The 12127-nt window shown below is 64.3% G+C and overlaps 1 protein-coding gene across 5 annotated transcripts in view; it reads left to right on the forward strand.

Moving 5' to 3' along the window:
- LOC105489842 (AKT serine/threonine kinase 1) overlaps positions 1-12127 on the forward strand; it is a 28894-nt gene that overhangs the window by 10608 nt on the left and 6159 nt on the right. For all 5 annotated transcript variants that reach the window (XM_071099487.1, XM_071099484.1, XM_071099488.1 and 2 more), the window contains exons 3-5: positions 8120-8248; positions 10958-11069; positions 11852-11999. In XM_071099487.1, coding sequence (XP_070955588.1) covers positions 8120-8248; positions 10958-11069; positions 11852-11999 — 389 coding nt within the window. The remainder of the gene's footprint in view (positions 1-8119; positions 8249-10957; positions 11070-11851; positions 12000-12127) is intronic.

Consider the following 12127-nt stretch of genomic DNA (forward strand, 5'->3'; position numbering starts at 1 on the left):
CAGCTGCCGTGGAGGGCCCCGCTGGGCTAATTGTTTGTGTGCAAATGGAGGCTGCTCATTACCCTGCCAGGATGAGGGGCCCAGCAGGACCCTGAGGGAGGGAGCCCGCAGACTCTCTCTTCAGCCTGTGGGAACCTTGTGAGCTCCAGGCCAAGGCTGTTTGTGCTTCCTGGGCCTCAGTTTCCCAGGCTGTCAGGTGAGGGTCAACCCCAGCCTGCGTCTGGGGGGCTTCAGTCTGAGTCCCGCGGGCCCTGGGCTGGTTAGTGCCAAGCTCCGCCTCCCCTGGGGGAGCACTGAGGGTCCAGAACGGCCCCTGTGGGCGGGCCAGGGACAAAGATTGGGAGGCAAGTGTGCTGGCTCCTGATGGGAGGGCTGGGCAGAGAGTGGGGGTCCCGACAAACCTGGGCCCACCCGGGTGAGGGACAGGAGGCACAGGCTGGTGGAGGTCATGGCACGGCTGTGGTGGAGGCCGCTGGCATTGGGGAGGTTCCTGTTTTGGGAGCTTGTTGAGTTCTCACTTCAAAAACAACAAAAGAGGAAGCCGAGGTGGCCTTGAGTGGGGGTGAGGGGTCACTGCTGGCCCCAGCCCTGGACCTCAACCCCACGACTGGTGGCTTCTGATGGGCAGCTCTTCTTCCCGTCTGTTTCTTGGTTGCTGGCCCTCTCTGGACAGGGATGCCCTATGGGGGCCTGGACTCCGGGAAGGGAAACTGAGGCCCAGGAGAGGGGACAGAATGTGTGTGGAATAGTTCCTGTGCTGGCGCCCAGACCCCTGCATACCTTCCGCTCTCAGGAGAGGCCTGGCTGGGTTACATCAGGCCGGGTTCCTAGAAGTCCTGCGGGAGGCTGAGCGGAGGGAACTGGCGCAGCCCCTGCTGGCGTCCCCTCTGCCTGGGCACACCCGGTCCGGCTTGGGGCCAGCACCCTGCCCTCGGGCCCTGCCATAGCTGAGCCTGGCGGCTGTGGCTCTGGGCCTGCTCCTCAGGCCGCCCTGGGTGGGCAGATGCCTGCTGCTTCTGCCTGCTTGGACCACTGTGCCCAGTCCCATTGCCTCAGGAGAAGGTTCCCCCAGCCCAACGCTGGAGCCCCGGGCAGGTTGGCAGAGGGCCCTGCGGCTCTAGGCCAGGATGGGGCTGTTGGGCGAACCCTAGGCCCCTCACTTCCCCATCCCCAGTGGGAGTTCCCTTCCCTGTCATGCCGCCTTCAGGTGCGTTTTCCTTGAACCTTAAGAAATGATAGGTTTGGATTTCAGAAACATTGGAATTGAGGGGGTTGGGAGTTCATTGTTGACTCTACCACCAATGTTGGGGGCCTTGGGGTGCTGTGTTTGGGCTCACACACTCCCCAGGCAGTGACCGCAGACCCCACCCATACCCTGTAACCTGGCGGGCCCACCTGCCCAGGCCTTTAGCTGGTTGTCCAGCTCAGGGGTGGAGACACCCCCTGCACAGGCCTGGCGGGGAGGCAGCTGCTCCCGGGGCCCGGAGAACGCAGAGGGGCCCTTCGGCTGGCCACGGACTGGCTGGCTTCCCCACAGACTGCGGCCGGGGCACAGCAGCCAGGTAGGGCGTGGAGATGCTGAGCTGCACAAGCTTGGTGGGGTGTGGGGGTGAGGCCACGGGGGTCAGGGCTGCAGTATCCCAGCAGGCCAGGGGATCAGAAGGAGCACCCTCCTCAGCTGGCCATGCTCTGGGGGCCCTCTTGCCCCAGGTGTGGCTCCAAGTTAGGGCAGAAACAAGAGCAGGCCGGTGGTGGGGAGGTGGGAGGCCACTGGTGGGGAGGTGGAGGCCGGTGGTGGGAGGTGAAGGCCCCTCTCTGGGAGGTGCTTCCCATGGTTGGTGTGGAGGAGGAGGTCCTTCCCATGGTTGGTGTGGAGGAGGAGGTCCCTACCGCTTGGTTCCAGTTTCCCCTAGCAGTGCAGGGCACTTTTTCTGGGATGTCAGGGATCGAGAGGTCAGCACTGGAGCCCTTCACCCGCCAGGGGCCCTGCCCGAGAGAGACGGGAGGAGGGAGGGGCTGTGGGCATGGCTGTGTGCCCCCGACCGAGCCCCGGAAGGAGCCTGTGCCCGTGCCCACTTCCTTTCCCGAGGGCAGTGTCTACACATGGGACACTCTGGCCAGCCCTCCCTCGCATCAGGCACTGTGTGCTGTCCCCATGCCCTGCTTCCTCCCACGCAGGGAGTGAGGGTGAGGGCCCTGGGAACCCACTGGGTGGAGGGCACCTGGCAAAGCCTGCTGCCAGTTACGGGGAGAGTGGGCGGGGGCAGAGCAGGAGGTGCCAGGGAGGGGCTACAGCCTCATCTGCAGGGGTCCTGAGTAGGCAGGGTGGGCCATGACATGGGTGGGGCTTGCTTGGGGGAGACCAAAAGTGAGGTGGGGGACAGGGCACAGGGCCAGATCCACAGGGTCTTGGAATGTGCCCCTGCTGGGCTCTGCGATGGATGGGTGTGTGGCAGGTGGGGTGCCTTTGCCAGCCTGAGGGGTGGCTGACGGGCAGTGTCTGTGGGGGAGGACGTCCAGGCTCAGGTGTCTGTCGGGGCAGCGCCAGGAGGAGGCCCAGTACCCCACCCCAGTAGAGCCCCAGGGGAATGGAAAGCTGAGAGCCAGGCGCTGCCCTGGAGCAGCAGGAAGAGGGGCCCCAGCGCCTCCAGCTGTGCCTCAGTGAGGTGGACGGGGTCATGGTGGTGCCCCCTGCCCGCACCCACGTTCCTCCCGGTGTGTGTGTCAGGCTGAGGCCTGCTCGGTGGTGGAGCAGAAGGCGATGAAGAATTTGCAGTTTGTGTCAAGTTACAAACCCTGCTTGAGCGGCAGGACCTGGGGTCTCTGGTCGTGATCTGCGTCTCTGTGACCTTCAGGGTCACCTCCCCTAAGTCTCAGTTTCCCCAGGGAGCTGATGGGCATGATGAACCCTGCCCACCCTGCCTGCCAGGTGGGCTTTCTGGGAGAGCAGAATGGGTCCTGGGCTGGGAGAGGCCCAGGCAGGTGGAGTGCCAGCCCTCTGCCTGGCGGGAACAGACACCTCTCCTCGTGCAGAGTGACCGCTTGTGCCCCCTAGAAGGGCTTGTGCCGGGAGGAGCAGTGGATGTATTTCACCCACAGACCTGGGGGCTCCAGCCGAGTGGGGTCAGCTGGCCTCTGTTGTGTGGCCCCTCCCCTGCTCCCACCCCAGCCTGGTTGTTTACAGGGTTCGAGGGCTGCTGATAAAGGGATGTGGACTCTCGGGCCTGGGCAGAGGCCTGGCAGGCAGGGAGGGTGGGTTGTGGGCCCCTCATGGGCTGCCGTCAGTGGGGCCGTCTGCTCAATGTGCTGGAGAAGGTAAATGGGCCCCCGGCAGCTGTCGGGGCGATGGATGTGTCGTCAGTGGGGACCGCGGTGGCCGCTGTCAGCTGGCGCCCGCTCCCAGGGCCTGCTGGGCTCACTTCACTGTGGAGAAGCAGCTCGGTGCCGCCTGGCACCCTGCCAGCCGCTGCCACCACCGTCTCTGCGAAGTGTTTATCCAGCAGTTTCCTGAGAACTGGGGACTTTGAGAAAATGTTCATGGAGCTGAGGACGTGGTGGCCTAGAGGGGCTGACACACCTGGTGGCTCAGGAGGACGTGTGTCAGTCCTGGGACATGGACCACCCGCCAGCTGGCCCTCAGGAGCCCACCCAGTCCTGCCCGTGGCACATGGGTCCTGGTCCCCATGTCTTCGTGGGTGCTGCCTTGGGGGCCCTGACCCACAGTGTGGCCTGGGATGCGTGTGCGAGGCGTGGAGAGGGTGTGCTGCCTGTGACTGTCCACACGGCCCTCGTGGTGGTGGTGTGGGTTGGGGGAGGCCAGGCAAGAGCAGCTTCCTCTCAGAACCCTGGTATTTGGCCCAGGAGGACTTCTGGGAAGGAACCCCCTTTCCTTGGGGGTGCTCCAGCCCCTTCCTGGGGATGAGCAGGGTTGGGGATGGAAGGTCACTCCTGCCGGGGAGCCACCAGGGACATGGGGATGCCAAAGGGACCAGGGCTGGGGGTTGTGGGGCCTCGGAGGTGCAGGAGGAGTCAGGGCAGCCTGGGCTCCGCTGTCCTTCTGGGCAGGGCACAGGCGTCTGGCCAACTGCCTACCCCCCACCAAGGGCAGCCACCTCCCATGCCTAGAGCCCTGGGCCATGGACTTGCTGGCTGGCGGGGGGGTTATGGGTTTCATCGGGCACAGGAGCCCCTTCCCTTGTGGCTTCACAGGACCCGGTCTTGGATAGGTGCAGTGCCACAGGGTTAAGGGTCAGGGTGGCTCTCACCAGCCCAGGGCTGGCCTTGAGAGAACCCTAGAGGGTGGGACTGGAGCTGCTGCTTCCCCGCTGCTGTGGGGACCAGCCATGGGGCAGGAGGCTGGGACCGGTCCCGTGCCATCCTCCACGCGGCCCCCACTCAGTGGTGTGGGGTTCCCCATCCGGACTTGCTGACATTCCTGAAGGGGCACGGAGCCCTCTTTGCTGCTAGATCCTGAGGCCCAGGCCGGGGCTGCGCTGGGACCCTGCCTGCTCCAGGTCCCAGGTCTGAAGCATGTGCAGTGGTTGGGGACTTGGGGGTTCTCGAGCCAAGAATGGGGGTGTGAGAGTTAGGGATTGAAGAGGCCCGTTAGGGACTGGGCCTGAATGCCAGGCGGTCTCCGCTGCCCTTGGGAGTGGCTGCTGGCAGGAGATGGCTTTGGCTGTGTGTGGGTTTCTGCTCTGTGGGGTGGGGCATGCCCTGGGCTCCCCATTTGTTTCCTGCCTGTACCCATCTGGAGTGAGGGCCTGGCGTGGCAACCTGGGGGTCTGTGCCCACTCTGTGTTTGGTGCCCTCAGCTGTGCGGGCAGGTAGGTGGGTGGAGTGGAGTGGGGTGGGGTTGGGGGTAAGTGGGGTGGGGTCGGGGGGACGCCAGCTGGCTCTACGCGTCTCCAAGTGGATTCTACTCCTTCCTCGAGTGGGGGCCATCTGAGGACCACAACAGGGTGGGGAACTCAAGAAAGGCCTGGATGACAGGTTCCAATTCCCCTGGGGACCCTCAGGACAGCGAAGGAGAAGAGTCCATGTGGGCCGGTCTCTTGGTGTGGGGGGTCTGTGGGGCGGCCCTGACTGATGTGTCTGTGCTCCCACCCTCCTGAGGGACCCGGAGGAGGCAGGTGCCAGCCTGCAGGTGTCCCGTGGCCGTGAGGACAGTGATGCTGGGCCCTGGGTGGCTGTCTCCTCCACCTGCCCTGTCCTGTGTCACCGCAGTCCTGGAGCAGGGAGTAGTGGGGCCCTGGGGCATCTGTTGTTGGGGCTGGCCGCCCACCCAGCATCCTGTCTGAGCTGAACTCGTTAAGATGCAAGCCCTGGCCCCGGCCGTAGCTGGCACCACCCCAACTGATCGCCTGGCTGACCCTGTAGGCGGGAGATGAAGAAAAAGAACTGTGTGTCTCTGGACCCCTTATCCTGGTCCCTGGGGATCCTGCTCCTCCCCTGGAGGGGTCTGTGTGCTGGGCCAGGCTTCCGAAGATAAAGGTCAAGTGAGGCTCCCTCACTCACACCTGTCTCCCGGGCCCGCCCTGGGCCAGCCCTGATCCCTGTCCATTCCCTGGGTCTGTGGGGCCAGGCGAGCGGAAGGCACTGAAAGCCCAGGGCCCAGTTGGGCCTCTGCCCACCCCAGGACTCCCCAGGAGTGCTCGGGTCTGGGCACCTGCCCTCTTCCACCCCCTACGCCTGGTAAGTGCCGCCCCTGGGCTTGCCCCTCCCGCACTCCCAGATCCAGCTCCCAGAACCCCCCAGATCCAGCTCCCAGAACCTGGGGCTTAGCTTGTGGCAGCAGGGACAGGGGCAAGACTGGGGTTGGACACGGGGGCTGCGTGCACGGGGGCAGCACGGGGCCATGCTGGGCACAGTGGGGGCTGGCAGCAGTTGGTGGATCAAGATGGGTTTCAGGGGTGCCGGGCCTAGGCGCTCATCAGTCTTCCCGCTCAGTTAGCGTCCTGGGGAGTGGCAGCTGGCAGGATGGGAGGCACTCCATCAGGGGCCGACAGCTCCAGACTGGCACGCAGGCGGGTGGGCGTGAGCGGCAGGGTGGCCTAGGATGGGGGACGGGTGGAGTGGGCTGTATGCAGCCCCCGAGCCTGCTCTGCTCTCACTGAGAGCCCCTGCCTGCCTGCTGCACCTGCAGGGGTCCTGTGGCTGGGGGAGGGGACCTGGGAAGTGAGGTGGAGCTGCGTGGCATGTATGTGCGTCTCTGTGCACACTCGGGGGTGTGCGTGTGAGATCCCAGGCCAGGGACAGGAGCCAGCGCCCAAGGGTGGCAGGACCACGCCTGCCCGGCAGCCCACTGGCAGGGGCATGGAGGGCTCAGTGGAGTGGGTGGGGTCCCCTGATGAGTGCTCTTGGGCTTGGGGCAGATTCTGGGCCCTAGACCCTCCTCCCCAGATGGGCAACTGGGTGTTGGCCATCCTCCAGGGGTGTCAGGCAGCTGTGAGTGGGCTGTGGCTGTCCCCTCCCCGGTCCACCCCAGACCAGACAACAGCCTCTCCCCACACTCAGGCCCTGCTGGGTGGACTGTGGCTGTCCCCTCCCCGGTCCACCCCAGACCGGACAACAGCCTGTCCCCACACTCAGGCCCTGCTGGGTGGAGTGTCCCCACCCCCACCAGCATCCCCCCAGCAGCCCTGGCTTGGGCAGAGTGAGGGCTGGTCCTGTGGAGACCACACCCCATGGTGCTGGTGGGAAGGGCATCGGGCAGCTGGGACTGGGGCAGGAGGGAGAGGTCACCTGGCCGGGGGGTGGCCATTTGTAGAGCCTTGGTGACTCACCTCTGAAAGAGCTCGCCCGTGGCTCCCTGGAAAGTAGAATGCCTTGCCCGCTGGGATGCCCACGCCCCGTGTCCTCTGAGCTCCCCTGGGGCTGCTGCCCTGCTGGGACTTCCCTGTGCACCAGGGAGGGCTGGACGTGTCTGGGCTCACCATGCAGACCCAGCAGGACCAGGTGGTGGGTGGTCTGGTGATGGGACAATTGCTTGTCCCCCACATCCCTACAGGTGTCCCGGTCAGGGGCTCAGTGTGGCAGGAAAACCCAGGCCCCAGAGCTCAGGGACCCCAACCCCTTACCCTGGCCCCCGCCCCAACCCCTGCCCAGTGGCCCCTCAGATGAAGCAGTTGCCTAATTAGTAAGTTCCCTGTTGTTCAAACTCCTTGCTCGGCAAAATGTAAGTGGAACATTTTTTTCCAAGTGTCAGTATGAAAAATGGTAGTTGCTGGGCTATCACCGAGGACAGCTGCTCTGATTCTGAAGTGTGAACGCCTGCGTATGGCTGATGCTGCAAAACTTGAGGGAAAACATTCCCGTGTACCTGAGTGACCCATGGGTGGGACACAGCAGGGCCGACGACGGCAGGGCCTGAGTGTGGGTCTCAGCCTGGGGACTTGACAGCCTGTGTGCCCCGGGGCCCCTGCCCAGCTGGCTGGGCCACCTCCGTGTCTGGCTTCACTGGCAGTCCCCAGGACTGTGCTCCAGGCCCCTAGACAGGGAGTGCTGTCCCACGGCAGTGGGGCAGTCCTGTCCCGCAAGCCCGGCCCTCAGTCTGAGTGATGTTGATCTCTCACTGCTGACGCCATGCTCCATCCTCTTGGTGGGTAGCAGGGGTCGGGGGGCGGCCCTGCTGGACAGCCCACACATGCCACTGTCAGCTGCTGTCGCCACCTGGCCAACCCTGGTTGATTGGGGAATGCTCTCAGCCCTGCAGCCCCTGTGGCCATAGCTGGTGCCGGAGCTGCTGCTGGTGCCTGCTGGGGACTGGCTGGTTTGGTGCTGCCTCTTCCAGGAAGGCTGTGCAGATTGGCCCAGACCTCTTCCCAGCCTCCTGTCAATGGTACTCCATCCCCTGCGTCCAGCTGGCCCAGCCCGTTTTCACACACAGATAGGGGTGGCTCTTCTGAGAGGGGCGCTGTGGTGGGGCGAGTCTGCCTTCCCACTGACCCAGGGCTGTTTCTGTCGCTTGCCCTAAGAAACAGCTCCCCCACTGCGCCTGCCCCCCGGGACTCAGGCGTCCCAGGCACATCTGTCCTGGCACACCCAGTTGCTACCTGGCTGCCTGGCGAGGGTCTGACGGGTAGAGTGTGCATGGCCCTCACCACCTGCACGTCCGTAGGGGAGTACATCAAGACCTGGCGACCACGCTACTTCCTCCTCAAGAATGATGGCACTTTCATTGGCTATAAGGAGCGGCCGCAGGACGTGGACCAACGTGAGGCCCCCCTCAACAACTTCTCTGTGGCACGTAAGTGTCCCCTCAGCCTTTCGGGATTCAGATTTGGGGTTGGCTGGAGCCCTCTTTGCCCACCAGGCCCCCCGATGGGGGTGCCCTGGAGCCTCCATGTTCTGGGCCAGCAAGCAACAAGCACGGGTTGGGTGGGGGTCTCTGGGCTGAGTCCCGAGGCTGGCTGGGCAGGGGTCTCCAGGCTGAGTCCCAAAGCCGAGGCTGACTGGGTGGGGGTCTCCAGGCTGAGTCCTAAGGCTGAGGCTGGCTAGGCGAGGGTCTCTGGACCGAGTCCCGAGGCCAAGGCTGGCTGGGCAGGGGTCTCTGAGCTGAGTCCTGAGGCTGGCTAGGCGGGGGTCTCTGGGCCGAGTCCCAATGCTGGCTGACTGTGGAGCAGTTCCCTGGTGCCCATGCTCTGGAGGCTGGAGGGTCCAGACAAGTGGTAGCAGAGCCTAGCCTCAGGGTGGACAGCTGACCCGGGGGCCCCTCCTCCAAGCGGGGCAGATAGAGCCCACCTGGGTCTCTAGCTCTGAAGCCTCCATCACTCGAGGAAGAGCTCATGCCTCTGCCCGCACAGGCGCTCGGTCCCCAAACCCCGTGGCGGAACCTTTGCTTCCCTCTGTGAGGCTGCAGGCTGGAAGCCTCCTTGCCCACGAAGGGGCGGGTGCAGAAAGGCCAGCGGGGGACCTTGGCCAGAGCATCCCACAGAGATGAGAGACGTGACACTCCCTGCTTCGCCCTGCTGTGGCTTTATTCCCTACCTGTAGCGGGGGCAGGTGCGACCCTACCCATGTTAGACGGGAACCCTGGCATGGAGACCCAGGCGCCCTGCTAGGTGGGAGGCTGGGGGCACGTGGGCCTCCCAGCATGGTCCCCATTTTCTGTGTCCCTGTCCTGGAGCCCAGCTCTGCCCGTGGCAGCCAAAGGTGTGATTGAGTAGCTAAGTAGGACCCAGTTGTGGGCCATCTGTATGTGGCAGGGCTGCGTAACTTGCCCCACGCCCTCCCCAGTGTCTCCTTGGTTGGGGCTGGGGGCTTCAGGGATCAGGGAGAGGCTGGATACTCGCTGTGTGCCTGGTAGCACCTGGGACAGGGCCTTGCTGGGGACGGGTGCTGTGGGTGTGCTCGCCAGGCCGAGGCATCAGGAAGGAAGGAAGAGGGGAGCTCTCTGGGGAGGCACACGGGTGGGTACCAGCTGGGGTGGTGCCTGAGCAGCCGGCAAGGCTGGGGCCTTCAGATGAGGCCATAGGTGGGTGGTCTGGAGTGCCTGGCCAAGGAGCAGAGCTGGGCAGGGGCCAGGAGCTTTTCTCTGGGGAAGGGTTCCGGGGCAGTGGGCTCGAGACCCTGGCCCTAGGGATTGCATATTAGGGCAGATCAGACCATCCAGGAGCAAGTGGGAGGTGGGTGTGCCGGGGCTTCACACTGGTTTCCACTTCTCTGGCCTGTGTTGACACAGGCCACCCTCCCCACCAGGCTGGTCCCGAGCCCCCTCCTGGCCCCCAGGCCTGGAAGACAGCTCCCTCGCTGCCTGGCCAGGCCCCCTTGTGGTTGCCAGGGCCTCGATGCTGGAATGTCAGAGGCCCCCTACTGGCCCCTCAGCCCCCTCCTGCTTCGCACAGGCTGGGCCAGAGCCTGCCAAGGAGCCCCAGCGGCTACACACTGCACTCACTCACACCTCTCAGGGCCCCGCACGTTCCCACAGCCCTCAGGGTGTATGTGCAGTAGGAATGGCTGTGCCCCAGGTATGTGTTCCCCAGGTGTGTGTGTGCCCCAGGTGTGTGTGTGCCCCAGGTGTGGCTGTGCACCAGATGTGGCTGTGCCCCAGGTGTGTGTGTGCCCCAGATGTGGCTGTGCCCCGAGTGTGGGTGTGCCCCGGGTGTGGGTGTGTTCCAGGTGTGGGTGTACCCCTGGTGTGACTGTGTGCCCCAGGTGTGGCTGTGTTCCGAGTGTGGCTGTGCCCCACATGTGGGTGTGCCCCGGGTGTGACTGTGCCCCAGATGTGGGTGTGCCCTGGGTGTGACTGTTCTGGGTGTGGCTGTGCCCCACATATGTGTGTGCCCCGGGTGTGGGTGTGCTCCAGGTGTGGGTGTGCCCCAGATGTGGGTGTGCCCTGGGTGTGGGTGTGCTCCAGGTTTGGGTGTGCACCAGGTGTGGGTGTGCACCAGGTATGGGTGTGCACCAGGTATGGTGTGCCCCAGGTGTGGCTGTGCCCCAGGTGTGGCTGTGCCCCAGGTGTGACTGTGCACCAGGTGTGGTGTGCCCCAGGTGTGCGTGTGCCCCCAGGTGTATTTCCCAGGTACTCAGGGTGAGATTGGGAAAATAGCAGGACATTTCTACACTAGGTGGGACAAGCTGCTTTCTGGGGTGGCCCCCTCATGCCAGCCCCTCTGTGGGATCTCCATATCCCTCATCCTCTGAGGCCTGGCGCACGGTGGGGCTCAGTGACTGAAGGAAGGACTGTAGGAGGGGACGATGCGGGGGGGTTGACCTGACCTTGGGCCAGATGCCCTTTGGGGCTGCCTCAACCTGGAATAGAGTGTCTGAGCTGGAATGGGGGTCCTAGCCCCACTCTATGAGGTGAGAAACTGAGGCTTGGAGAGAGGAGGAGGTGGGGCTTCCTAGGACTTGTGGGTGGTATGCAAGGGGAGCTGGCTGGTGCGGTGGGGACTGTGGTGAGGGCCCTGGGAGGGGCAGGGGGATGCATGCAGACAGAGGCTCTGCTTGCCCGCAGAGTGCCAGCTGATGAAGACGGAGCGGCCCCGGCCCAACACCTTCATCATCCGCTGCCTACAGTGGACCACTGTCATCGAACGCACCTTCCACGTGGAGACTCCCGAGGAGCGGTACGTGGGCTGCGGCGGCCAGGCCGGGCACTTGGGCAGCCCTAGCGCTTAGGAGGGACATGGGGATGGCGGGTGCTGGGCGCCTCTGCCCATAGCCATCCTTACTCCCCAGTGATCCCAGGCCCTCCTCAGAGCCCGGTTTGGAAACTGGCCCAGTCCTGTGGGGTTGGGTGGGGAAACTGAGGCTGGAGATAAAAACTGTCTAGGGACCGGGCACAGTGGCCGACATCTATAATCTTGGCACTTTGGGAGGCTGAGATGGGCAGATCACTTGAGACCAGGAGTTCAAGACCGGCCTGGCCAACATGGTGAAACCCCCGCCTCTACTAAAAATATAAAACTTAGCTGGGTGTGGTGGTGCACACCTGTAATCCCAGCTACTTGGGAGGCTGAGGCACAAGAATTGCTTGAACCCAAGAGGCGGAGGCCGCAGTGAGCCGAGATTGTACCAGTGCACTCCAGCCTGGGTGATAGAGCAAGCCTGGGGGGGCGGAGTCCTGCTGTGGGCCTGGGTCCTGCTGGGGGTTGGAGTTTGGCTGTGGGGACAGAGCCCTGCTGGGGGCTTGAACCCTACTTGGGGGCTAAGCCTGCGTGTCCCTCAGGTCCAGAAGGGCTTTCTGACCCTGAGTGTGTGTGGCCAGCCCAGGTCAAGGGGTGGCCTCCTCAGGGCTGTCTCTGGGGACCCCACTTGTGAGGCTGGAGGGTGGGTGTAAGCCGTTGGGTGGAGCTCCTGACCTCATGGGGCGAGGTGCAGGGCTACAGCCTCACCTGACCTCCTGCAGGGAGGAGTGGACAACCGCCATCCAGACAGTGGCCGATGGCCTCAAGAAGCACGAGGAGGAGATGATGGACTTCCGGTCGGGCTCACCCAGCGACAACTCAGGGGCTGAAGAGATGGAGGTGTCCCTGGCCAAACCCAAGCACCGTGTGGTAAGGCCTGTCCCCTTTTCTGCCTATGCCTGGGGCTACCTTGGGCTGTGGAGAGCTGGGTGGGTCATGGGGTCCCAGCTTGGCCCAGGAGACACTCAGCACTCCACAGCATCCCCATCTAGGCCAGT

The sequence above is a fragment of the Macaca nemestrina genome, chromosome 7 (genome assembly GCF_043159975.1).
Source record: "Macaca nemestrina isolate mMacNem1 chromosome 7, mMacNem.hap1, whole genome shotgun sequence".
NCBI classification, from domain to species: domain Eukaryota; kingdom Metazoa; phylum Chordata; class Mammalia; order Primates; family Cercopithecidae; genus Macaca; species Macaca nemestrina.